This window comes from Balaenoptera borealis (assembly GCF_965194805.1).
Source record: "Balaenoptera borealis genome assembly, chromosome: 9".
Classification (NCBI taxonomy): Eukaryota; Metazoa; Chordata; class Mammalia; order Artiodactyla; family Balaenopteridae; genus Balaenoptera; species Balaenoptera borealis.
The window spans coordinates 12,602,211-12,628,606 of record NC_138873.1 but is presented as its reverse complement, the minus strand read 5'-3'; the positions used below and the strand labels follow the sequence as shown (position 1 = coordinate 12,628,606).

The 26,396-nt window shown below is 42.1% G+C and overlaps 2 protein-coding genes across 7 annotated transcripts in view; both read right to left on the bottom strand.

Annotated features, from left to right (window-relative positions):
• IPCEF1 (interaction protein for cytohesin exchange factors 1) overlaps positions 1 to 11,079 on the bottom strand; it is a 221,734-nt gene extending 210,655 nt beyond the window's left edge. The window contains exons 1-2 of the mRNA XM_082404584.1: positions 10,944 to 11,079; positions 1,773 to 9,859 (exon numbers count right to left, since the gene is read on the bottom strand). Coding sequence (XP_082260710.1) covers positions 1,773 to 1,859 — 87 coding nt within the window. The 5' untranslated portion in view covers positions 1,860 to 9,859; positions 10,944 to 11,079. The remainder of the gene's footprint in view (positions 1 to 1,772; positions 9,860 to 10,943) is intronic.
• A 2,980-nt stretch (positions 11,080 to 14,059) lies between these two features.
• The window catches only part of CNKSR3 (CNKSR family member 3), a 129,854-nt gene continuing 117,517 nt past the window's right edge, over positions 14,060 to 26,396 (bottom strand). For 5 of the 6 annotated variants that reach the window (XM_082404552.1, XM_082404553.1, XM_082404551.1 and 2 more), the window contains 4 exons: positions 22,004 to 22,128; positions 18,873 to 19,078; positions 18,296 to 18,385; positions 14,060 to 15,572 (listed from right to left, as the gene is read on the bottom strand). In XM_082404552.1, the coding sequence (XP_082260678.1) occupies positions 15,274 to 15,572; positions 18,296 to 18,385; positions 18,873 to 19,078; positions 22,004 to 22,128 (720 nt within the window). In that variant the 3' untranslated portion in view covers positions 14,060 to 15,273. The remainder of the gene's footprint in view (positions 15,573 to 18,295; positions 18,386 to 18,872; positions 19,079 to 22,003; positions 22,129 to 26,396) is intronic. The other variant, XM_082404556.1, reaches the window with a different exon arrangement.

Sequence of the window (26,396 nt, the reverse complement as noted above, 5' to 3'; positions counted from 1 at the left end):
CTCTAGCAACCACCAATCAGTTCTTTGCATTTATGAGCTTGGGTTTTGTTTTTGTTTTTTGAAGATTCCACATATAAGTGAGATCATGCAGTATTTGCCAAAGACATCTTTCTACATTACAGATTAGCAATCCTACAACCTTCCATTTAAAAGTAATTTTAAAGCACGTATGGATTACATAAATGCAAAGATTCATACGAAATTATTAGCATTCTGCCCTCCTGTGTCCCTCCTCCCTAACAAAGAGCACGTGTTTCTGACACCATCCTTCCACCTGTCCATTCCCAGGATCAAAAACGGTAACAGCCATCCCCCGAAATCCAAAGGCAAGTTCCCCTGTAGAGTGCTTCACTTTTGAAATCGGACTAAGTCCGATTGAATTATTAAAAATGTATTTACCCCTGTAGAATTGCCCTGTGAGTGTACCAAATGCTTTCTGTTTGTCCCGTCAGAGCTACCCTTCATGCCCTCAAACCTCCCTTGTTTTGGGCCAAGGACACTGCCCTCCATGGACTACCCCATCAACGGGGCTCTTCAGCCCTCTGGCTTCTGGTTGGGTCCTGCCAATTGGCGGGTACTCAAAGAAGGAGAGAAAGGTCAGAACGTATATTCCCTCCTGTCTCTCTCTCTCTCTTCCTCCCTCTCCCTTCCCACCCACCTCCTCTGCATTACCAGTGATCTTCTACCAAAGATCATGGCTCCTGATGGATATCCCCTCCCCTCTCCAACTGCCACATTCTCCCTGGGTTCCCTGGACCTTTCCCTCCCCTAACCATCCCTCCTTCTTGCTGATCCTGGGGTGCTTCACCACCCCTTGTGGAATCTCTGCCTCTACTGACACTTTTGTAAACAACCCGTTCATGAGACTCTCATTAGGGTCCCCATTGAGGGTGCCATCTGTTTCCTTCAATGACCATGACCAGTACTGTGCGTGACTGGCTTTTTTAGCCTTCGTATCAGTATATCAAGTATTCCACTCTTTTCCAAATGAAAGCAAATTAGAAAAGAATAAGCCAACCACAGGGTGCACAACTTTACATAACTAACAAAATAATTTAGGCATTGCTGCAAAGAAAATTAAAGAAAGCTGTTTCACTGTGTGCATTATTTAATCAAGGCAATAGGAAAGGAATGTTAAGAAAAGCAGGAATGTTTGTCAAGTTCAGGGTCCCTGATACCATAGATTGCTGCCTGTTGCAGCCACATGAGTAATTCACAATGGACGTGAACATGCACATGCAACAGTTTTTCCACTTTTAATGAAACATAAGAAACTGGCAAGCCTTAGAAGTTAGAAACATATGTATTTAATTATTTTGTTAGGCTTTAATAAGAAAGGTTTTCTATAATCAAATGTATTGTACATTATTTTTTAACATTTGAAATAATAGCTTATGAATAAAACTGGTCAAAGACTTAATAGTTGAATTTTTACTAGAGATTTGATTCCTTCTGTCTTCAAAATAGGTTTAAATTAGCTTTTCAAAATAACCAGCTAATTTCCTGGATGTAAGGAAGAGCAAGGGGTTCTCAGAATTGAAAAGCAGCCTCTATTCTCTTTTGTACAGAAAAACAAACACTCAGGAACACAGAATTGAATTAATCATAATTTAGTCTTTGATTCTTTATACATCATCATTACCATCATTGGTCCATGCTTGCCCTTCTTTTACTTTTTAAATTTCATTTAAAAAATAATAAATGAATACCTACAGACCCACTATCCTAACCAAGGACTGGAATATTCCCGATTAGTCACAAATCCAACTCACCTGGCTTCCCGGGTCCACTGTCCAGGGCAGATCAGCGCAGGGCATCTCCTTGACCACCGAGCATGCAGCCGGGCCAACCTCCTGCATATCCAGCTCCTCCTGCCTTTTGTGGACTCAGGTGAAAAGCTACACTGCACAGCATGGGAGCTGGCATTTTGAGCAGCCATCAGAGACGCTAGGTGACATGAAAAAGTACAGGGACTTTAACTTCTCATGGGCTGCCCTGACCTGGAAGATAAATCTCCCCCTTCAGCTCCCTCCTTAGAGCTCCCAGAGGACCCCCACTGAGTGGAACACCATTGCCCAGAGACCCACTCTGTGTCTTCCTGGCTCATCTCAGAAGTGACAGTGGATGAGACCATGCATCTCTTTGTGTCTTAGTCTTCTCAGGATGCTGTAACAAAGTCCCACAGACTGGGTGGCTTAAACAGCAGAAATTTATTGTCTCACAGTTCTGGAAACTAGAAGTCTGAGATCAGGGTGTCAGCAGGGTTGTTTTTTACTGAGGTCTCTCTCCTTGGCTTGCAGATGGCCGTCTTCTCCCTGTGTCTTCACATGGTCCTTCCTCTGTGCACACACATGTCTGTGTCCAAATTCCCTCTTATAAGGACACCATACTGAATTAAGGCCCATCCTAAAGACCTCATTACTTCTTTGAAGATCTTATCTCCAAATATGGTTACATTCTGAGATACTGGGGTTAGGACTTCAACACATGAATTTGTGGGGGACACAATTCAGCCCGTTAACACCATGTACCACTGCACATCTTCTTTTGCTTCACGTCCCTTTTCTTCTCATTCTAGTTGCCCTGAGTTCTAACTTGCAGGTAAAGTATCAATACTTTTATCCTTGACTCCGGTGAGAATTGGACTAATACAAGAATCCATTACGTACAACCACCTGTGGATTCCTCCCTTTCTTACGCTCTTGCCACTCCACCGGTAATCAACATCCTGAACTGGGTGTTCTCATCCCCTTTCTTTTCTCTTTTCACTTATATGTTGTGTCTAAATAATATTTTCTTCAGTTTTACCTGTTTTTGAATGTTATAAAGAGTGTTACACTATATGCTGCATTCTGGCACTTACTTTTTCTGCTCAACATTACGTTAATAAAACCCATCTCTTTGATGTGCACAGCTATAATTCATTCATTTTTCACTGGTTGCAGATTATTCCATTTTAAGAATAAACCATAGTATAAACATTATTTTGCTGATGGACATTAGGTTGTGTTGTGCAAACAAAGGCAGATGGCCAAGCAGCACAAACAGGCCTTTTAGAGACCATGTGCTGGGGACCCTCAGAAAAGGCAGCAGAAGGAGTGCGGGTCCTGTTGCCCGTTTCATCGAGGGCAGTAGATGGAAGGTCGACAGAGCCCAATCTCAGACTCTGGGACAGAGTCACTAGACCTGTGGGGATTTCAAGCTGCATCATTAAGGAAGCAGCAGGCCCTCCCCTGGCATGATGAGGGGTCGTGATTGCAGCTGAGTGACACTGCCAACCAGCAGCAGGATTTGCTTCTTTAGCACCCATGGTCGGGAACAACCAGCCCCTTCCTACCCTGGTAGCACCAGGAAAGTAGGTTCTAAGCCTTGCATTTGATCAGATTTTATTGCCCTAAATGATGGGTCATAGCCAGTTTCCATGGAGCTCTGCAGGAGCCCAACTCCTTTACTGGAATAACAGCTTATAGGGTATCAGTCTTTGACATGTTAGCATTTACATCTCAGGTAGTTACCATTTTATTCTCCAGAATATATTCCCAGGAGTGAAACTGCTGGGTCATATGGTATGAATATTCAGTGCTAATTTAATCTCACACCAGACAATGCATGTGAGGTCCCACTGATCCTCTGAGTACATCCTCCTAGTATTTTTCAGTTACTTCATTTCTGGTGATCAATTAGGTATGGAAGAATACCTCCCTGTGGTTTTGATTTCTATTTGCCTGACGACTAATGAGTAGCTTTTCATGTGCATAATGACCATTTGTGGTTTTTTGTGTGAAATGCTTTTTGCTCATTTTTGTACTGATTTATCTTTCTCTAACCAATTTGTAAGGATTATTTATATATTCTTGATGATTATTTTTAAGATGTGTTATCCTCCCTCAATTTGTAGCCTTCCTTTTATTTTCTTTACAGTGTGTTCTGATGAACGGTTCTTAGCTTTAATGTAATTGAATTTATCAATCATCTTTTTAGTTGGCCTTTTTATTGTCTTGTATAAGAAATTCTTCCCTATTCCAATATCATAAAAATATGTAAACCTCAAAATGAAGCATGAACCAAGATAAGTCATAATGGAAATTAAAAATTAGTTGGAATTGAACGATAATGAAAACACTACATACCAAACCTTGTGAAATATAGCAAAAGTAATGTTTTGGGGGAAATTTATAGCCTTAAGTGTCAATATTAGACAAGAAAAATTATATATTAATGAACTAAGTATCCGACTTAGAGAACATGGCAGAGACCATTAGCCCTCACCAATATCCCTTTCCCAACCTCCCTTGCAGTTAAGGTGGCCATGATCGTCATTTCTAGGCAAAGTTGGTTAACTACTCAGTTTCACTTTCTCATATCTCACACCCCAATCTACCAGATGGATAATGCCAGGGTAAGCTTGAAGCCCCAAGTGGGAGAAACCAGAAATAGGAGTGTGGCCTGTGTCCCTGAGTCACTGGTTGGAGCAGGGCCATCGTAGAGTGTTGTCCATCCTGGAACACCCACAGTGGACTTTGCATGTGGAAAATGTAAACTCTTAGTGTGTTAAGTCGCTGAGATACTGGGGTTGTTACAGCATGAGCCTAAAACAAGAAGTTAAAAAAAAAAAAAAAAGAATAACCCCAAAGGAAATAAAGGAAGGAGAAAATGAAAGAGCAAAGATCAACGAAATGGAAAACAAAGAAGCAGCAGACTGAACAGAGGAACAGCTGTTCTTTCCTGAGCCTTAGAAAAGCCATCAGGTAACTGCCCAACTCTGGTCTTCGTCTCCTTGTCAAATGTGTTTTCATCTCTCCACACTGTTCCAAAGAACACATTGAGAGCCCACATATATAAAGCTGAATAGGCTGGATTATTTGTTTCTTATTCTTCCGATTGCCAAATAAATGTGCTGTATTTTCTCAACACAGGAAGCAAAAAGATTGGAGATGGACTGAGCATGGAGAGCAAATCTGGGGAACAGGGGTGACTGGGGTTTGAGCGGCATCAGGAAAACACAAAGGCAAGAGAGCAGAGCAAGAGGCCAAAAGTCAGAGACTGAAGGTGAAAAAGGGCAAGAGGAAGAAAAACAAGCAGAGCAGGAAGCAGGGTTTCCTGGAGCACTCAGGGCAAGGGCTCCCCTGCAATGAGAAAAGACACAAACAGAATAGGTATTGTCATTTGAGTGCACCAAGTATTTTCCATCGCCAAGAAGAGGATCCAATCCTATTTCCCACATTTTCAGCTAATTCTACAAGAGCGCTTTTGATAAAAGTACAATACAGAGCTGTATTTATTGGGAAATGCAGCCCCACAGAGACCCAGTAATCAACATCATTAACTTCAATTTGCAGTTTACTTAATCATCTGATATTTCTTCCTTTTAATCTTTTTAATGGTTGTTGAACTACATCCTGGTTGAATGTCTCCTGCTACTTGTCATCTTTTTGGAGAGTCGGATTCCTGGGGGAGCAGAGTTTCTGCTTGTTTTCATACATCAACAAAGTAGAATTCCACAGACTCAGGTGAGCCCAATGTAGCCTCAAGCAAAGGACATTATTTTAAAACTAGACTTTTATATCTCACACAGTATCAGCAGCGTTGCTTGTTGTCTCTAAAACACAGCGACAATATTCTCGGTAGTTCCTTCACTTGGATGAAGGTTCTTAATAATATTTCACCGTCTAGTCAACAGCTTTAGTATTTATACACTTGGTTTTCTCAGGTCTAAACTACTTCTCCTTCAGCCAAACGTCATACAACTGGAATTGTCCTCCACCTTGCTTAACTTTATAGGAACGTCCTTTTGCCAGTACTCCCCACTATTAATTTTCCTATGGCTAATTTAAAACTGCCTGTATGATTCTTAAATGAGTCCTCTGTAGACTTTGGAAAGTGCTTACATTCTCAGCAGTTACTGTAATCCTGTAACCAAAGAAGCTATGGTTGACAGCCAAGGTTTATTCTTCCTATAAATATGATTGAGTTCTGACACCTGGTATGTTTTTCTTTAGCATGTGAGCCAATGCAATGAAATTCTATATGTAGTTGTCTGCAAAAAAACCCTTAATATAAAATCTCTTTTTCTCACATAAAACTTTAATAATTAAAAAAAATTTTTTTCTGACTGCAAGGTCATTAATTTTACCATCTAGTTACTTCAATAATATTGACTCTCCCTACCATGTGAGTTATACAGACCCTGCTTTAGAAAGGTTCATAATCCAAGCTGGAGAGCCAAACATCTAACAAGATGAGTCAGTGCTACAGAAAAACAGCAGAGACTACTGAATTCTGTCCAGAGGAAGGTCAAGGAGGGTCTCATAGGGATGACCTTGGAAGTCCCGTTGGTGACTGGATCTAGAAGGATGAGTCCATCCTCTGGTTAAGAAGCCAGAACTCAGGGCTAAGTCAGGGGCCTAAGGAAGTTACTTAAAATTAACTAGTTGTTAGTTAATTAAAACTAACACACAAACCAAACCTTACACCTTGATAATTTGTATCTTATGTTGTCTAAAGAGTATAATTCAATTAACTGCCTTGAATACCCTCTAAGGGGAGGTTCAATGACATTCCTTCCTTGAGGAGAAATCTGAAAAAAAGCAGCAGCACTTCCAAGTAAAATACAGTATTCTAAACAAGATTGGCTTAAATATTTTTCCATTTATTAAATTGTCATAAGAGCTAAAAGGAGAAGCAAATATTGAAAGGTCTAGGTTAATTTCTTTTCTTCTCCAAAAATCAGGTTCTAGGGTTTTTGTTCTGTTTTTTTGTTTTGTTTTGTGGGCTTTTTTCTTTTGTTTTTTTAATTGCTCATCTGAGCTAAATACCCATGGCCAACCCTTATTTATCCTTGGCATTGCCATGAGCATTAAAATGTAAAAATGCCACTCTAGTCATTCACCCGTGATTGTCTTCCCTTTTTCCTAGGAATTAAACAGATTATTTCCTAGGAAATAAACAGATAAGTAGGATCAAATTTGAGGGTCTTCTTTGGGTGTTCAGTGGAGTTGGGGAGGGAGCTCCACAGAGGCAAACAGTTATTACAAAATATAACTGTGACACACGGCACAGAAGAGAATTGAGTTTTGCTAGAAAGTAAAAAGAAGAAACAAATATGATCTCTGTCCTTGGGGCATTTGTAATCTACTAGGTTGAATCACACTGACTGCTGACTATGTAGGTTTTTATTTTAATATGGCCAAATATTCACAAATTCATACGGTTCTGCTAAACAGATGAGAAAGACAAACACAAAAGCTCAAGCAGGGAAGGGCGCTGCCGTGTCTGTATTAGCTAAGCATCTCTTGGTCTGTGTGCTCACAGTCTGGCTGATACACGGCATGTGTCCAGATGGTTGAAAGTCAGCAAAACTCAGTAAACCAAATGAAAGCCAAGCCTAACCACCATCTTCTAGTTCCCTTTGTCCGTCTCATAGAATCTCTTTCCCTTTTTCTCCCTGGACCTACCAAAGCATTAGTTGGGAGTGGCATCAGAGGACAATCCTTTTCAGCTTCTGCAAAGGCAACACAATCTATTCGTTTTATATGTATGAAAGAGTTCCTTTTCATGAGAATTTCCAACACAGAAACCATTCTACATGATTCCTTTTTTTTCTAATCATATTGAAACAGGAGGGAAGGGGGCAGGGCACAACCTCTGAAAGAATGACATAGCCCGAGGACATGACATAAACGGATTAGAACCAAATGGGTCCAAGATGGTGGACAAGTCAACTTCCACTAGACCTTGAGCCTCAGTATACACTCATTGCAACACATCAGCAAGCTAAATGACACACCCACAGGCGCAGTGACAGTTCTAAGGCAACTGTAAGGATCAAAAAGTGGGCAGTGGCCCCATTCCTGGAAATCCCCGCCCCTTCCTAAAATAGCTGGAATACTCCTCCCACTCATTAGCCTATGAAATTACCCACCCCTATAAAAACTGACAACCCCATACCTTGGTGCCTTTCTCACCTTCTGGGATGGCCCACACTCTGTCTGTGGAGTGTGTTTCTCTCTAGATAAATCCACTTCTTGCCTATCACTTTGTGTCTCACTGAATTCTTTCTGCAGTGAGACATCAAGAACCTGAGCTTCATTAAGCCCTGAAACCAGGTGTGTGATCTCAGTTGGAAGACCATGGGTTTTGGCCAGGTTTGAGTCCCGGCCACGTGGGTTCAAGTCCCAATCTGAGGTGCACGGTTTCAATATGAAACACAGAAATAAATTTGGGGGTACCACTTCAAACCAGGGATGGGAGGCAAAAGTCATTCAGCCAACTAGGAGATGGAGAAGTGCTCAGATTTCCTTTGTTTTCATACATTATTCTGTTGAAAGTTGGGGGGATTAAAGAGGGAAAATATGCTGCTGATAAATCAAGCCAATATTAAAATAATACTCTTATCATTCTGAGTGTGTCCAATCATAGACTTTTATCATTTTTTGGGTTCTGACTCGGCCAAACTTCTGAGTAACTGAGATTTGTACCAGTACAAGCCACATTTCCAGGCTATGGACTACACAGCCGCCTTCTGACAGTGTGGCCGTGGCATTATCTTGCTGGTTATGGACGAAAGCCTATTGGCCACCTCTGAATGTCTTATTTACTAAAGTTTAAGATGGAGCAAACACTGCTACTAGAGTGTTCCAGCAAGAGTCAACATCTCCTAAGTGCTGGGTGCTGGACTATCCTAAAGGCCTTACAAACATTGTCTCATTTAATCCCCATAAGCCTATGAATGAGATTCTGTTATTATCCCCATTTCATAGATAACCGGGGAGCAGAGAGATAAGTAACTTGTTTCAAGTCACAGAGCTTGTGAGAGACCTGAATTATCTAACTTCAAAAGCTGAGCCCTCGACTGCTTCTAACTACTGGATGCATTTCCAAAAGGCAAAGACTTCTAAATTAGTACTAATCCCTGAAATCCCTCCATTCTTATCCTGACACGGCCTCAGCTGGAATGACAGAGAGGTATAGATGAGAAAGAAAAGAGAACCCCACACCCACGAAATTAAAAGGACAATTTCTTACTTCAGGCACAATATTACTTCATATTGAACTTCATTTTTAAAGTCTTTTAAGATAAATCAAAATGTTCAGACTAAGATATGTCAAAATGCTGAAGGATTATCTTAAAATCCAGTATCTGTCACCCTAAGAACAAAGTTAAATGGGAAATCTTTTTTAATGGGTCTAGTCAATGGAAGAACAAGGAAGAAATGGGTTTTTTCCCTAATGTTCTCTCCTTTTAAATCATTCCTTCACAGACATTTGAATGTGTACAATGCTCCAGGCAAGGAGAGAGAAAATGATGAGAATATCAACATCCCTGGACTTGAAGGGTGATGTAGCCCTTCTTCTTTTTAAAATACCTTTGAGGTTTATTTCTTAATTTTCTCCTACAGCTTCAGTTTCACAACTTTTCAGAGAAACAGGAAGCTTGGGAAAGGAGAGCACGTGTAATATTCAGCTGCAAGCATAACACGAAGGCCCGGGCTGGGAACTGTCTTCCTCTGCGCAGTGACTCCAGGGCCGTCAGATCCAGGAGAAACATTGGAAAGGTCAGCTTTGTGTTCTCTTTAATCCAGTTTTTAATCAATAGATTTTTAAATACTCACCTTCCAGGTGATTAGCAAGAATATATCAAAAAAATACACAAGCAGGGTAACTCCAAAGGTGAATAAAATCAAATGTCATTGGCCAACTCAAAAAGTGGCCCTACCAAAAGGAGTTTTTTCATTTTCAAGGTGCCCACCTTCCATATAATCTCCAAGGAAGAAGCAGGCAGAAGTCTCATCCCAAAGGAAATGATGCAGTGATTCTCTTCATAGGAGTGGGAGCAAACACGGTTATGAAGACAGTTGCACTGAGGTCAGAAGGAGATGGGAGAATTTGATTAAAGCCAGTCACTGGGAAAATAACATGAGTATAGATATAGACCCTAAGAAGGATATGACAGGTACGCTTTCTATAACCTTGTCTGTTGCATTGACAATTATGCTCTCACTGGGCATTCTATTTTGACTTTCCAGTATATTCATAATATATTACAAAAAGTCATTTTAAACAATTCATTTGAATGATGCTCAGTTTTAAAATATGAGCTTGAAAAAACACACACACCTACTCAAATGCCCTGCTAAGATGCTGTGTCTTCAATAATCTTGAATTACCTGCACCTCCTGGCTATTGGTTTCATTACTCTGACAGCTGAAATAACATGTTCATGGCTTGTGTGAGTCTTGGATGTTTGGGGTTAGGAAAAGAATGGGCAGGTTATGCATGTGTTTTCTAAATTAACTCGAGCTCTGCGTTTGTCTACAACGCTACAAGGTTCAATCGCATGGATGGCACCTGGGGCGGCGGCAGGGTGTTGGGGGAGTAGGCACACTCGGAAGGTTCTACTTGACTGGGTGCCATCGTCATGAGAAGCCAGGTGTCACCCCTTGTAACGGAATCAAATAATTTAATCTTTTAAGACAGATTTGATGAATCCATTCTACCTTGAAAGAGATAAATTGGTACATAAAGCAGCCACATAGCACAGGGAGATCAGCTCGGTGCTTTGTGACCACCTAGAGGGGTGGGATAGGGAGGGTGGGAGGGAGAGTCAAGAGGGAGGGGATATGGGGGGATATATGTATATGTATAGCTGATTCACTTTGTTATAAAGCAAAAACTAACACACCATTGTAAAGCAATTATACTCCAATAAAGATGTTAAAAGAAAACTTGGTACATAAAGGACAAAAAGTAAAAAAAAAGAGTGGGAGCAAAATGTAACCCACTTCTCTGTAAGGAGTAACCACAGATTCAATAGGTGGAAACATCCAAATTAGGCCTGCATGGCCATCCCATTTATGCCTCTGGTGGCAAAAAAGCAACATACTTGTGTCAAAGACATTTACTTACACCAGCTCTTTGGGGGATGAAAAGTTAAGAGTAAATACCTCTTAGAGTTTTCTGAGGGCTAATAAACTGAACCTTGGGAATACTGATGGTCTTTGGGCCAGAGGAGGCAACAACTGCTTGACTTTCAGGTGGAAAAACAAAAATGAAAACAACCCTCACAAAACAGATTCTAAAACTTCCGGTGTGGTGGGGAGAGAACTGAGGAGACAGGAGTAGAGATAGAAAATGGACAAATATATAACATGAAGACTGGAACTCTACTCAAAGATGAAACAGGATTTCTTTTAAATCACTTGTTCTCAAAGGGATGGTACTGCCCCCTAGATGTGGTTTTGGAACTGTAAGGGCTTTTGAGGTGCTAATGGTAGGAGGGCCATTACCTGCATTCAACAGATGGAACACGGATGCTACACAAGTTCTACAGGTTAGACCCCTCCCAGCAAGAAACTGTCCCCCATCAGCACAACTATCAATTGCCCGACCAAATATTCATGTAGATGGAAAGCCAGTTTAGAACTATCTGAGTTTAGTTTAAAATTATAATCTAATTTTGTTTTATAAACATACAGGGAATCTCTAGCCCAGTTTTAATATGCATTGGATTTTTCAGGAATGCAATTATTCTATAAACTGAGGGAAAGTGTACAGCAAAGTGATGATGAACAAGGTTGCCAGAGCTAGACTGCTTTGATTTTAATCCCAGCTCTGCCCTTATCAGCCCTGTACCCTCATATGTAAAATGGGAATAACAGTGGCACCCACCTCATAAAGTTGTTAGGTAAATATTTAGAACAATGCCAGGCACCCAGTAAACACTATATGGATGTAACTGTTACAGAATTCTGTTTTGTCTAGAACCTTATCAAGAATTGGCCACATTTTAAGAAAAGGGAACTCTCGTACAATGTTGATGGGAATATAAATTGGTGCAGCCACTGTGGAAAACAGTATGGAGGTTTCTCAAAAAACTAAGAATTAGAGCTACCATATGGCCCAGCAATTCCACTCCTGCATATACATCCAAAAAAACCATGAACACTAATTCAAAAAGATACAAGCACCCCAATGTTCATAGCAGCATTATTTACAATTGTCAAGGTATAGAAGCAACCTAAGCGTCCATCAACAGATGAATGGACAAAGAAGATGTGTAATACATATACATATATAATGGAATACTATTCAGCCATAAAAAGGAATGACATTTTGCTATTTGTGGCCACATGGATGGACTTGGAGGGCTTTATGCTAAGTGAAATAAGTCAGACAGAGAAAGACAAATACTGTGTGATATCATGTATATGTGGAATCTAAAAGAATACAACAAACCAGTGAATAAAACAAAAAAGAAGCAGACTCACAGATATAGAGAAGAAACTAGTAGTTATCAGTGGGGAGAGGGAAAGGAGAAGGGACAGGATAGGGGTAGGGGGAAAAAAGATTATGGGATTATATGAAATCATGTGTGTGAAACTTTTAAAAATTGTAAAGCACTATAGAATTTAAAGAATTGTTCGTTCAATTAAAAAAAAAAAAAAAGAATTGGCCACATTTTAGAAAATTGCATTGCTGACGTCAATCCCATTTCTGGTGTTGAGTTGCCAGCACAGCAGGCCTGTGTAGCTGCCACAGGCATGGTGATTTCATATACAGATACAAGTATGTGCTTTGTTACATTATTTCATACATCTTGTAATATAATCATGCTAGAGCATTTACATATTAAAATAATGATTTCATTACAAAATATTTATATATGTATATTTGTTTACATTCAGTTAGGACATTATATTGATGGGGATGTATAGAGGTCAGTTATACTACCTATTAATTTCATTTTGGAACAGCAAATGGGGATGATGCTTTTATGCATGAAAGAAGGTTTTATCATCCATGAATTTCATTTGATGATTGTAGTGATATTATAAAATATTTACTATAAAAAAAGGGTTAGTGTTGAGTTGGGTCTGGTAGTAATCAAAAATAACTGTTTTAAAGGATTATGTCAAAAAGTGTCATTCTACATCTTCATATGTTCACACATGTCTACCATTAAACCTGGATTATTACTGAGGCAAGCAGTTTCCATTAATTTCTAAGAAATTAGTATTAAACTATTACTTATATATGTCAACAGTAAAGATACATAGAAACTTCTTTAAGCAGCAATCTATTTCTCAAACACATTTCAGGAGAAAATCCCAAATAAAAATAAAAATGAAGCTGTGGCGGCAGACTGAAGGTAGAAAACCCAGAAACTTCTGTGGCCTCCCCTTCGGACTTCAGGGAACAGTCTGAAAAACGCTGATTGGGCACGGGTATTGTACTTGAGTTGGGCACTGAAAATTCATTTGAGGATGGTCATTTGATCACAAAGGACATTTACTCCACAGAAAAGGGGCTGACCTCCAGCTAAGACCTCCAAAACCACTAAACTCATTACTCAGGGGATCTGAGAGTGATCTGGAGAGTGAGAGGAAGAGGTGCCACCCCATTTTCTGGGCCACGCTAACAGTCAAAGGGCGAGGGCTGGCTCTCCCCCTTTTCCAAAGTCCCTCCTAGTCATCAGTGCCCTGTTACCAGACTTCCGCGCCCCTGCTCTGCCCTTATACTGTATTGTCAAGCACCCAATGAATCACGCATTCCAAGCCTCTTCTTTCCTCCACTGGCCAAACCCCTTTTCATCCCCCCATGAAACCACTATATCTTCACTGCAGTTCCCTTGGGGGTTGGTTGACAGGAAAACAGCCTGACTGAATTCATTTACACTAATATGCGAGTGGTTGCCAGCTCCCTTAACCCCACTAGAGGCGTTTTTTTTTAAATTTTTTGGCCACACTGCGCAGCATGTGGGATCTTTGTTCCCCGACCAGGGATTGAACTTGCACCCCCTGCACTGGAAGCGTGGAGTCTTAACCACTGGACCGCCAGGGAAGTCCCACCAGAGGCATTTTAAAACGAAGATGTTTAACTCCAAGGAATCTCCAATTTCAGGCAGTTCAGCAAAGTAGACAATTCAAGGGGTGAGGGGAAAATATTTTTGAATAGGAGATACCAGCTTTGCCCAGGGATATAGCTCAGAAAATTCCCCGAATGTAATTTTACTTTACATACGCTCCCTCAACGCCCCCATTTCTAATCCATAAAATCCTAAAATGGTTGGGAGGGTTTATTTTGTTTTTTTAACAATAGTGCCCACAGTGGCAACAGCCAAGGTGGTCACTGGTAAACCTGAAAACACCTTGAACACTTTTTTCGTTAGCTTCATGTAGGACACAAAACAGAAATATATCAATTACATGTGACTAAGAGTAAGAAAAATATACAACTATATTTAAAACACTTAAATTAACAAGATAGTACTTTTCCATTCTAGCAAAATATCATACATTCAGTTTAAACAAGAGTTAATATCCAGACACACTTTTCCAAAATACCTGATGCTAGTTGAAAATGAGTGACCGTGAGATTTTCCAAGAGATTTCTAATTAGCAAAATGTGTACAATTTTGAAAAACTGTCCATTCTTTTCTAGAAGATAGTCATTGAACAGGTCAAAATGCAAACTGATGTCTCTCTCATAAACCTAAGTATGGTTGCTTCATTTTTCTCAATGATACTTTGGCTGTCAGCAAATCTTATAGCTTCTTTTCCCTTAAAGACAACAATATACAACACCCTTCACAAATAACCATACACTTCTTTGTGTGTAGTAAGCCCTATCTAAACATTTTCACGTGTTTCTGTATTAATTGACTTACACTGAGACTGTTATGAAAAGGGCATTAACTAAGTGTAACTGGCCTACACTCAAACCTCTGCTCTGAAAGAGCATCAGATGCTTCCCACGTGTTATTTCAAAGTCAAAGCTGCTACACTTACACGTATAGTATGTAGCTTGAAAAATCAAAACAAAACTGTTTTCTCCACTGGCTTTTTCAGGTGAAGAAGTTGGACCAAAACCCAACACATCTGTGTGACAGTGGCCACCAACTGTAGTCCCACCCCCCTAAAAAGAACAATGGCCCAGTTCCTCATAACGACCATAACATTCCTGGCCAAGGCTCTGGTTTAGAGAGTGTGTCTCCGTGTCCTGACTCTTAAGGAAGCAAAAAGAAAGTGGACTCTCCCCATTTCTCTCCTTTGGCCTCCATAAGCCAGCATCTAAGATTCTCTGGATTTGTTCCCATCCAATGACTTCAAAATTCCAAGTGCAGTATACAACTTTCCAAAAAAAGAAAAAAGAAAACCCACGAAATCGCATTAAGGTTGCTGCATAACACTGTGGATGAAAATCAGAACAAGTTGCTGACTGAGGAAGCAAGGCACTTGGTAGCAGGAGACAGGGAGGGTCCCGGGAATGCAGGGCTCAGTGAGTCAACAGTTTCAGGCGAGTAAACCAGCTGACCAGCAGGGACGGTTCTGGAGAAGAGGACTTGGCTGCTGAGGAGCTGGCTTTCTTTTTGGTCCCTTCCTCCGAGAACGGAATCGTGGCGCTGCTGTGGAGATCTGAACTGATGTAGCACCTGCTGCCTCGGATGTAGTCTGCACCTCGGACCAGCTGCCTCTCGGTCGTGGGCCTTGAGAAACGGTATGTGGGGGATGACCTTTCCTCGATGATCGGAGAGATCCGCTCATTACTGAAATACCGGCAAAGGCCGTCCTCACCTGTTTTCAGACAAAGCCCACAAGTAGTCCGTTAAAATACCCATCCTCTGCACGGCGCTGCCTCTGAAGGTGGCAGCACACCCTGCCCTCCTCCCAGGGATGGGCTACCAGGCCCCCCAGGCGGCCATGCCCACACCACTGGGTGTTGAGAAAGCAGAAACGGAAGATGTAGGTGCACACTTCAGGCTGCTTTTCCATCTGAGAGGTAACACGGGGGCAGAGCAGAATCAGAGAGCCCCCACTTTTTAATCAGTGTAGAATTTTCATAATTTCACTTGAAATCAAAAAACCAAAGAGAGAAAATCTTATAATTCTATCACTCCTTCCACATCTGTCCTTGCTCAATGCCTGCAGCCCAGAGCACGTGCCCCTGGAACGGCGGTTCTTATTCCTGAACATCCCTAAGGAGCATTTAGGAGGTGGGATGCCTTTGGTTATCACTCTGAATGCAGGGCAGGCACTCTTCACCTTTAATGGATGGGGTTCAAAGATTTTAATGCTCTGCAAGGCTTGGGACATTTCTGGAGAAGGAAGAATAACCCCACCCTAAAAGTCAGTAGACCCCCTGGGATGGGGAGCAGGGGAGTAAGAAACTGAATAGAAACATAAAATGCAGGGCACCCTGGCAACATGTAGCATTCTTTTGACCCAGAAATTCCACTTTTAAAAACGTACGAAGAACTACGTACAAGATGCTTATCGAAGCAATATTAACAATTGGGGGGGAAAACACAGATAACCTAAATGCTCAACCATAGCGGACTGAATAAAGAGGTGCTATTGCCATAAGATGGATTACTAATGCGGCTATTACCAAAAATACACCTGTTAACGTTCCCCTTTCATAGTATTACTGAATATCTATCTATTCCATTTTGCACATTTTTCTAAGTGTATAATACATAAATATAGGAACAACTAGAAGATACATGAAACATTCAGTGATTATTTCTAGGTTGGGGAAGCAGATTACAGATTAGTTTTCTCGTATCTTCTAGAGGTTTTCCAACAATTTGTTTTGTTTCTGTAATCAAAGGGGAAAAGTTACGTTAAAAAGTGCCCATTGTCAAAAAGCCACATTTTGTAGGAGTCTATTTATATGAAATGCCTTGAAAAAGTAAATCCAGAGACAGAACGTAGATCTTCAGGGCTTCCCTGGTGGCGCAGTGGTTAAGAATCCACCTGCCAATGCAGGGGAGGTGGGTTCGAGCCCTGGTCCGGGAAGATCCCACATGCCGCGGAGCAAGTAAGCCTGTGCGCCACAACGACTGAGCCTGCGCTCTAGAGCCCACGAGCCACAACTACTGAGCCCACGTGCCACAACTACCGCGTGCCTAGAGCCTGCTCTCCACAACAAGAGAAGCCACCAAAATGAGAAGCCCGCGCACCGCAACCAACAGTAGCCCCTGCTCGCCACAACTAGAGAAAGCCCACGCGCAGCAACGAAGACCCAACGCAGCCAAAAATAAATAAATAAATTTATTTATTTAAAAAAAAAAAAGAAAGAAAGTAGATTTTTGGTTGCCAGGAGCTGAAGGAGGACGGAATGAGGAATGACTGCTTACAGGGGTTTCTTGTTGAAGTGACAGAATATTCTGGAATTAGCACAACTCTATGAATATACTAAAAACCACTGAATCGTACATTTTAACAGGGTAAGCTTTATGGTATGCGAGTTGTCTCTCAAAAAAGCTATTATCTTTTTTAATTGCCCATTATGCAGGTACCTGTCTTTCTAAAATGATAACACCAAAAAAATGTGGAAGGTGGGATGGAGGTCAAGTATCTTTCCATTTTCCCGACCTCACACTCCCCACCCATATACCTCACATCTCAACCTTAAAGGAAATAAAAGTCTAAATCGGGGACTTCAAATGCTAAAAAGAATGGCAAAGAAGATGTGGACATTTCTAAATCTAAACAAAGAACTGCCCTGCCCCCTGCTGTCTGCTCCACAGATTTTCGTGTCAACTAAGGGTATCTTGGACCTTAGAAGGCAACCTCTCCCTTTTCCAATTTAGTGTAATCCAGGTGATTCGGGTACTTAGGTGACAAACTTTACCAAGTCGCAGGGAAATGTCAGGGGTTGATCACTTTGGAAGTTAGGCCTCCAGAACTTTTCTCTTCTTCTTTTACAATCTAAGGCCTACTGTTCTCTAACTTTTCACCAGCTCTTTGTTTCAGCACCGCAAAAGCAATGTTACGATGCCCTGAGAACTGAATGTAATCTGGCCAAAAATAAGACTATTTATAAACATTTTCCTCAAAAGACAAGTGTTATCACCTGTAACTTTGATTACAGGGTAAATTAAACACAAGTTTCTTTTCCAATAGTAGTTACTCTCTAACACAAGAAGGACTGGGGAGAAAAACACCCATGTCTGTTGGCCAAAAATCAAACAGATTCCAATAGTAATAGTCATAAAATTGACGATGAGATTGTTTAACGAACAGTGTATTTCTATGTGTTTAGAAATTGGACCATCAGTGTCTACAGCCTTTTTAAAGCACACAGTACTATTTAGGAGATTTACAATCACTACCTAGGAATATATAATTCTGCCATTCTACACATAGATAGGACCTTAGAGGCCTTCAGCACCCCGTGATTTTGCAGATGAGAAGATGATTTTATGGTCATTAGAGCACAAAAGGGCTGAAACGAGGGCCTGGGCTTTGGACTCCAGGTTTGGTGCTTTTCAGTTTGCTTAGATTAAACTTACTTTTCCTCCCATGACTTCGAGGTCTAGCAAAAGGGTCCACAATCCCCATCCAGCTCGCGTCCGCAGGCATGGACAAAGGCCGGGGCTTGCCTTCAGAAGGAGGGGAATGAAAATGGAAAAGTTGACATAGTTTTTGGACTTTAGAGAATCCTTCCCTTTATTTAGAACTAGACCCTCCCCCACCCTGACATCACACTCACTTCAGCATAAGCAAAATAACATAGTTTAAAAATAAGAAAGGTATTTTAAAGCACTGTATTTCCACAGCAAACCATTAGGACAGAGGCATGGTGAGCTTGTGTCTGTGGGTCCACGGAGCAAAGCAGCTCCAAGTTAAAATGCAGGCACTGAAAGTTGAAACTGTAACATGATCTCACCCCGCTGGGCTTGGATGTCAGGCAGTGTAATGACTCAACAAGCCTTCGCTTTAGAAAGATGAACAAAGGTCTCATACTTAGAATTTCATTGAGGTTTATGTGTTCCTTGGATTACCCTTCAAGTCTGCCGAATTCATCCAACAGTTCCAAATAAGGAAGGGGGAGGGGAAGAGAAACAAAACAAACACTCAGCAACGTACCATAGGATGGTGTTTTCTCTCTCATTTTTGTGGGCAGAATATTGGTTTCCACGGAATACCCAGGCAACTGATCAGAATCAGCAATGGTAAATCTCCGTCTCCGGCTTTCCTGGTCCAGGAAGGAATTGGGGGACTCAGAACCCTTCGGACCAGGCTGCGGCTGTTTACATTTACTGAATCCGTAAACGGAACTCCCATTCTCTTCCCTGCAAGATAGAGGGCAATAATTAAGTTGCTTACGAAGATCCTCTCACACTAAAGAATTATAGGATACATTCTCCTTCTAGCACACAGAAGAAAACAAATCCTCCTTTTCCTCTGGAGGAAAAAGCAACACTTTTTCAATCACAGTTGCTTCTCAAATACATAGAGATCCTATTAAATAAGAGTAAATACCTACTAAATAAGAGAAAATGAGATTTTTTTTTCATATATGTTTAAGGGATACACATATATCTTGAAAAGCTAGCTCTGGTTTTCCTGTACATTTGTCCTAGAGTTGAATCTCCTCCTTACTACAGACACCACAAGTGAAGGTATGATGTATTGAACCTTTTTTCTCATGCCAAGAGTAGTATCTTTGCCAAGATCCAGCAAAGAAGACACTTGATGTGTGATGGCAGTTGTTAGATTTGAAAATGATGTCAAAAATTACAAAGGGGCCTTTAGAGTGGCCAATGGAAAGTGTCTATTTTCTGAACAAAGTACAGAAACCAGCAAAAATTGGACCACTGCTTGCAACTTCATTCTTTCTAAATGTCAGCTTATAAAAAAACTTAAAATTAATTTTAGTTGAGCCCAGATTACCAGCTAGTTAAATTTTTGGCACTGAGTAAATTCCATTAGGGGCTCATTGCAAAACTACTAGATAAACCCAGAATCCACTGAGTTCAATAACAGTCTAAGGCTCAGCCTTGCCTATTGCTATTCCCAGTGAGCCTGCTGTGTGCATACCCTTCCCCACCATGAATCTATCTTCTTCTATACTTTTAAACCTGGCATATAACTTCCCCATTCACAAAGCTTTCATGACTCACCACTCGTTCTCTGTGACCATTTGCACATTTCATTCCTAATAAAATATCCTTCAGTGACTTCCCTGGTGGTCCAGTGGTGAAGAACCCACCTTCCAATGCAGGGGATGCGGGTTCGACCCCTGGTCGGGGAACTAAGATCTCACATGCCGCGGGGCAACTAAGCCCTCGCGCCGCAACTACTGAGCTCGCGCACCTCGACTAGAGAGGCTGCGGGCTGCAAACTACAGAGCCCACATGCTCTGCAGCCTGTGTGCCACAACTAGAGAGAGAAAACCTGCACGCCACAACTAGAGAGAAGCCCGCGTTGTAATGAAAGATCCCGCATGCTTCAACGAAGATCCCACGTGCCACAAGATCCACTAAGACCCGACACGGCCAAAAAATAAATAAGTAAATAATAAATTTTTTAAAAATAAAATAAAATATCCTTCATTAATGGTGTGCATGTGCCCACGTGTCTCCCCTGATAGAATCAAAGCGCCAGCTCCCTTTCACCTTTACTATGTACATACCCTTCTTCTTACCACAGCCCCTGTGGCCCCTCACTGAGACCCAGACAAGAATATTCTGGATTAGGGGAGTCGAGGCCATCCTTCCTACAGCTTCTGCTAGAACAGTCCACACACTGGTCTGTTCTATCAGTGAAACCCTCTGTTCTCTATGTGCAAAAGCAACAACTCCTTGTAGTTTCAAACACAATTTAGATCTCGCGACCACAGGACTCTGGTCTGTGAATACAGGGAAGAGCCTGGTCTACCAACCAGAAAGCCCCTGATCGCTGCAGCCACTGCTCTACATGCCATAATAACTTCTGGGCAAACCAAGACTCAAGGAAGAGGAAAATGACATTAATTTTTCTTTGTGCCAGGAAAGAAACACATCAGAAGCAAAGAGCTCAGCTTAAAACAAAAACAAACAAATGAAAAACTCCACCCTGAAGTGAAACATCACTGTAAGTTCAGTCCAAACTGTGTCTTATGAAATATTACAGCATGATTACGTATTTCTCAATTTATTCTTGAACAGTTGACTAAGATATTGGCAGTTCTCTGGGGGCAAGAACTACATCTGTTTTGCATAAGATGGTACATCAGGCCCAACTCTCAGTAAATGTATGTTTAATAAATGAGCCAGATTCTCTACTTTTACCAGCATATGTAAATATGTAAGATGATATAAATAAGCCTATATTTTCATACCTGAATCATCCCCTATATAACATCTAGCATGACCGTCCTCATTTTACCGTAAACATTTAAGATAGCCATTGAGAAAGTAACGATCCTGAAGAATTCATAATAGACACACACACGTAAGCACACATGGCCGTGCAAATACAGCCCATCCACACCTATTTTCACATTTTTTAAGTCCTACGAAAAACACATCCCTCTCAGCAAAATAAAACTGTAACTTTAATCAACCTCACAGAAATATTTATTATCTTCCGCCCCAGAGACGAATTTACCGTGTAGGTAATGAAACTTCAGCTTCAGGGACCCCCAAACAGCTCGTTCCGATGCCCAGTGAAGAATTAAAACAATGCAGTCCCCGAGAGCACATGCTTTAATCAGCCCCCTCCCCATCATACTGGCTGGCTTCAAGGCCCATAAAACTAGATCTGTTCCTACACTTCCCCCTAAAGGATCACACTTCCCCTACCCCTGGTTTTATTGAGATATAATCGACATATAACACTGTATTCATTTCACAGGTACAACGTAATGATTTACGTATGTACGGCAAAACAATCATCACACGTGGTTACTAATTCTTTCCTGTGATGAGCACTTTTAAGATCTACTCTCTCCGCAACTTTGAAAAATACACGACATTGTTAACAACAGTCACCACGCCGTACATTACACCCCCAGGACTTCGCCTGTAACTGGAAGTCTGTCCTTTTCGACCCCCTTCACCCATTCCCCAACGCCCACACCCAGGGCGATACTTTTTGACGGTGGATTCAAGACTCATCCCCAACACGCTGGAGTGTCAGCCGCGTCTCCTCTCGAGATACTCGTGGTCTTCCCACCACCGCTAGCACCTCCACGCAAGGAGACGTGCACACCACAGAAATGGGCACCGACATACCGGGGGGAGTAGGGAACGGTCGGCGGAGGAGGAATATAAAGATCCATGATGGCTGGCTTCTCCTTCTTCAGTGACGCGTCCATCGTGCTGTCCGGGGACTGAGTGGTCGTGGGCGGAGGCGAGGTCTGAAAGGGAAGAAGTGTAAAAGCGTGGACGTTACCTCGGAGATCGTTCTCCCCAAAACCAGCACCAGCCCCTGGGTAAACAGCGGCCCAGGTTATTTGCGTGTCTGCAACATCCAATGCGTACTCTGCTTTGAGACACTCAAAATGTACCGAGAGTTTTTTTGTTTTTTTTTTTTAAAGTATGGTTGATTTACAACGTTGTGTTAGTTTCAGGTGTACAGCAAAGTGATACAGTTGTGTGTGTGTGTGTATATATATATATATATATATATATATATATATATATATATATTCTTTTTCAGATGCTTTTCTATTGAAGGTTATTATAAGGTATTGAAAATAGTTCCCTGGGCTATACGGTAGGACCTTTTTATTTTATATATATTAGTGTGTATCTGTTAATCCAAAACTCCTAATTTATCTCTCCCTCCCTCCCCACTTTGGTAACCATAAGTTTGTTTTCTGTCTGTGAGTTTGTTTCAGTTTTGTAAATAAGTCCATTTGTATCATTTTTTTAGATTCCACGTATGAGTGATACCATACGGTATTTGTCTCTGTCTGACTTACTTCACTTAGTATGATAATCTCTAGGTACATCCATGTTGCTGCATATGGCATTATTTCATTCTTTTTTATGGCTGAGTGGTATTCCATTGTATATATAAACCATTTACCAAGAGTTCTGAAAGCCTAAGTGCATAGTGAAAGAAAGGCAGAGGCTTGGGCTTCCCTGGTGGCGCAGTGGTTGAGAATCTGCCTGCCAATGCAGGGGACACGGGTTCGCGCCCTGGTCTGGGAAGATCCCACATGCCGCGGAGCGACTGGGCCCGTGAGCCACAATTACTGAGCCTGCGCGTCTGGAGCCTGTGCTCCGCAACAAGAGAGGCCGCGATAGTGAGAGGCCCGCGCACCGCGATGAAGAATGGCCCCCACTTGCCGCAACTGGAGAAAGTCCTCGCACAGAAATGAAGACCCAAACACAGCCATAAATAAATAAATAAATAAATAAATAAAATATTAAAAAAAAAAAAAAAAAAGAAAGGCAGAGGCCCAGGAGCCAGGTGCCAGGCAGGTTAGAATTCCAGCTCTGAGCAAATCACTTAAACTCCCAAGCCTCAGTTTCCTCCTCTGAAAAACAGCCATACTGACAGTGCCTCTGACGTAGGGCTGCAGTGAGGACAGAATGAGTTCGTTCACACTAATCACTAACAATGTTGCCACTCACTAGGAGTATGGGCTCGGAATTCGGACTGCCTGGGTGCAATCTTGGTTATACCTCTGATTAGGTGTGTATCTTCCAGGCAAATCACTCAGCTTCTCTGTGCCTCTTCTATAGAATGGGAATAAACAGGGACAAAGATAGTAGCAACACAGGGTAGCTGTGAGAATTAGGTAACGTAATACGTGTAACGGGCTTAGCACAGGGCTCGTCGCGTAGTAAGTACACAACCTTATGCTGTCTAATTTAGTATTATACACAGACACATACACACAAGTTAATTTTTTAAATTTAAAATCCACACAGCTTTTAAAAAATATTTTAAAATCTTGTGTGAGACCTTCAATCTTATCTCTTCTACAATCTAACAGCAATGATTGGCCTTTTCCGGTTGGTAAAGGAACAGCAAGAAAATGAGTCAAGGCACGAAGATGTTGGGTGAAGGCCAGTGGGAGGCAGCACGTGAGGACCGTGCTAGACCCTGGGGAGTAATAAAAGGACACCTACGCCCTATCTAGCCCAGGTGGTGATGGATGGAAGACCCCGTATCTCCTGGAAGTGAGAGTGGGAATGGGAGTCTAAGGGTTGGGAGGTCGGGAGTAGCCGGTGCTCACAGAGAGACAGCCCCATTTTGGGGAGAGATGCCGAGACACAGGGAAACAGTCTCCCAGAGCATACACCACAGTCTGTCAACTCTCCGAACTATGTAATTGATCCACAACTCATTCTGACAATCTTGGACAATGTCTGAAAACATGGGGCCAGGACCCAGGCCCTCAACAAATAGAAACAGAAGAAAATTGGAGCATTTCCATAGAACAGGCATTTTCCAAAAACTCCAACACTGATGGTTACTTCTAAATCAATAACCCTTGTTCACCAGGATTGTGGCCTAAAAACAGAGTGATGAACAGCTTTTCAGTGACAACACGAATGATGTTGACAAGAACTAAAGATGCTCCCTCCCAGCAGAGGTGGGCACCCAGGCATACAGATCCCTGAAGAATGACACACAGGGCAACAGCCAGGGCGGGGGCTGAGAAACTGTATGGAGTACTGGTCTACCAGAGTTCATGTTCTGAAAATATCCTGGACACATCACCAGGATGCTTAATAGCTAAGCTGTACAACGGCCTCTGCATTTTGATGGTTTTCCCTCCCTGGGTCGGAAGCAAAGCTAGGTGTCTCACGCCTCACCTTCACCTCTTCCCCCAAATTGCACAGTTTGTGGAACTGGGCAGGAAGGTAGACAAAACCAGAGAAAAAGGAAGCATGCCCCTTCTTAAGGGAATTTCCATAGGCCAAGGAACTAACTCTAGCCTATACTTAGATATAATTTTCACTTCCCTTCTGAACACATCCACCTGAATTTTCCTGTCACTTCAAACTCAGTGATGCCCAGAAGACCTATCATCTCCCAGATGGCTCTTTCCTGACTTTCTAGTTTTTGTCGCTGGTGTTACCACCCAGGTTCACTGCCACATTTCACATCTGCTTCTTCCTTGCCTTGCCTACCTTCCTCACCCCTACCCCAAAACCTTTGCTGGCAACATGAATAATTAGAGGAGTGAGATTTAGAAATACTAAATACTTATCTGAGGTCCCACAGCTAAGATGTGGCAGAGGTGGGATTTGAACTCAAGGAGTTCAACTCTGGGGCCCCTTCCCGTCCACTATGCTGTGCTGCTTTGTGAGTCCTCCTGATGCTTCTTCCAAATGGCCTCCTGCATTAGTCTTTCACTAGAATTGCCCCATCCCAGAGCCTCGCCCAGAACCACATCACCCATCACCTAGACATGTAACACCTCCCAACTGGTGTTTCTTGTGTTTAAGTAGTATCATGGGCTAAACTGTGTCCCCCAAACCCCCAGTGGTTCAGAATGTGACTGTACTTTGGAGATAGGATTTTTAAAGACATGTTTAATTTAAAATGAGGTCATGTGGGAATTCCCTGGTGGTCCAGTGGTTAAGACTCTGCACTTTCACTGCAGGGGGCGCAGGTTTGATCCCTGGGTCAGGCAACTAAGATCCCATGTGCCGCATAGCACCAAAAAAATTAAATAAATAAAAATTAAAAATTAAAAATTAAAAAAATAACACGAGGTCATATGGGTGGGCCTTAATCCAGTATGACTGGTGTCCCTATAAGAAGAGGAGATCAGGACACAGACACACAGAGGAAAGACCACGTGAAGACACAGGGAGAAGACAGTCATCTGCAAGCCAAGGAGAGAGACCTTGGAAGAAGCCAACCCTGATCTGAGACTTCTAGCCTCCAGACTTTTTTTTTTTTTTTTTAATTCACGTTCTTTTATTTATTTATTTATTTATTTATTTATTTATTTATTTATTTATTTATTTATTTATTTATTTATTTATTTTTGGCTGTGTTGGGTCTTCGTTCCTGTGCGAGGGCTTTCTCTAGTTGCGGCAAGTGGGGACCACTCTTCATCGCGGTGCGCGGGCCTCTCACCATCGCGGCCTCTCTCGTTGCAGAGCACAGGCTCCAGACGCGCAGGCTCAGCAATTGTGGCTCACGGGCCCAGCTGCTCCGTGGCATGTGGGATCTTCCCAGACCAGGGCTCGAACCCGTGTCCCCTGCATTGGCAGGCAGATTCTCAACCACTGCGCCACCAGGGAAGCCCATAGCCTCCAGACTTTTGAAGGAATAAACTTTTGTTTCGGTCACCCCGTCGTTGGTACTTTGTTACAGTGGCCCTAGCAAACTGATGCAAATATTAGTGTAAAAATCAACTGTCAACCTGTTGACAAAAATTACCTGTGAGATGAAGTCCATACTCCTTAGCCTGGGACTCTATACCTACCCACCCAGCTCAGCCCACTGGTCGAGCTTTCTCTCCCACCCTCTGCCCCAAAGAGTCTGCTCTACTTATTCTTGCAGGAGCGCTGTGGTGTCTACCCAGAGCCCTTGGTCAGTCAGTGAACCCGGCTGCTGTGAGTGTCTGTTGCTAAAAGCTCACGGCTGCCCCCTTCTCTGGAAAACTGCCCTCAGAGGACAGCTGCCACCCCTGAGTACAGCTACCAGGGC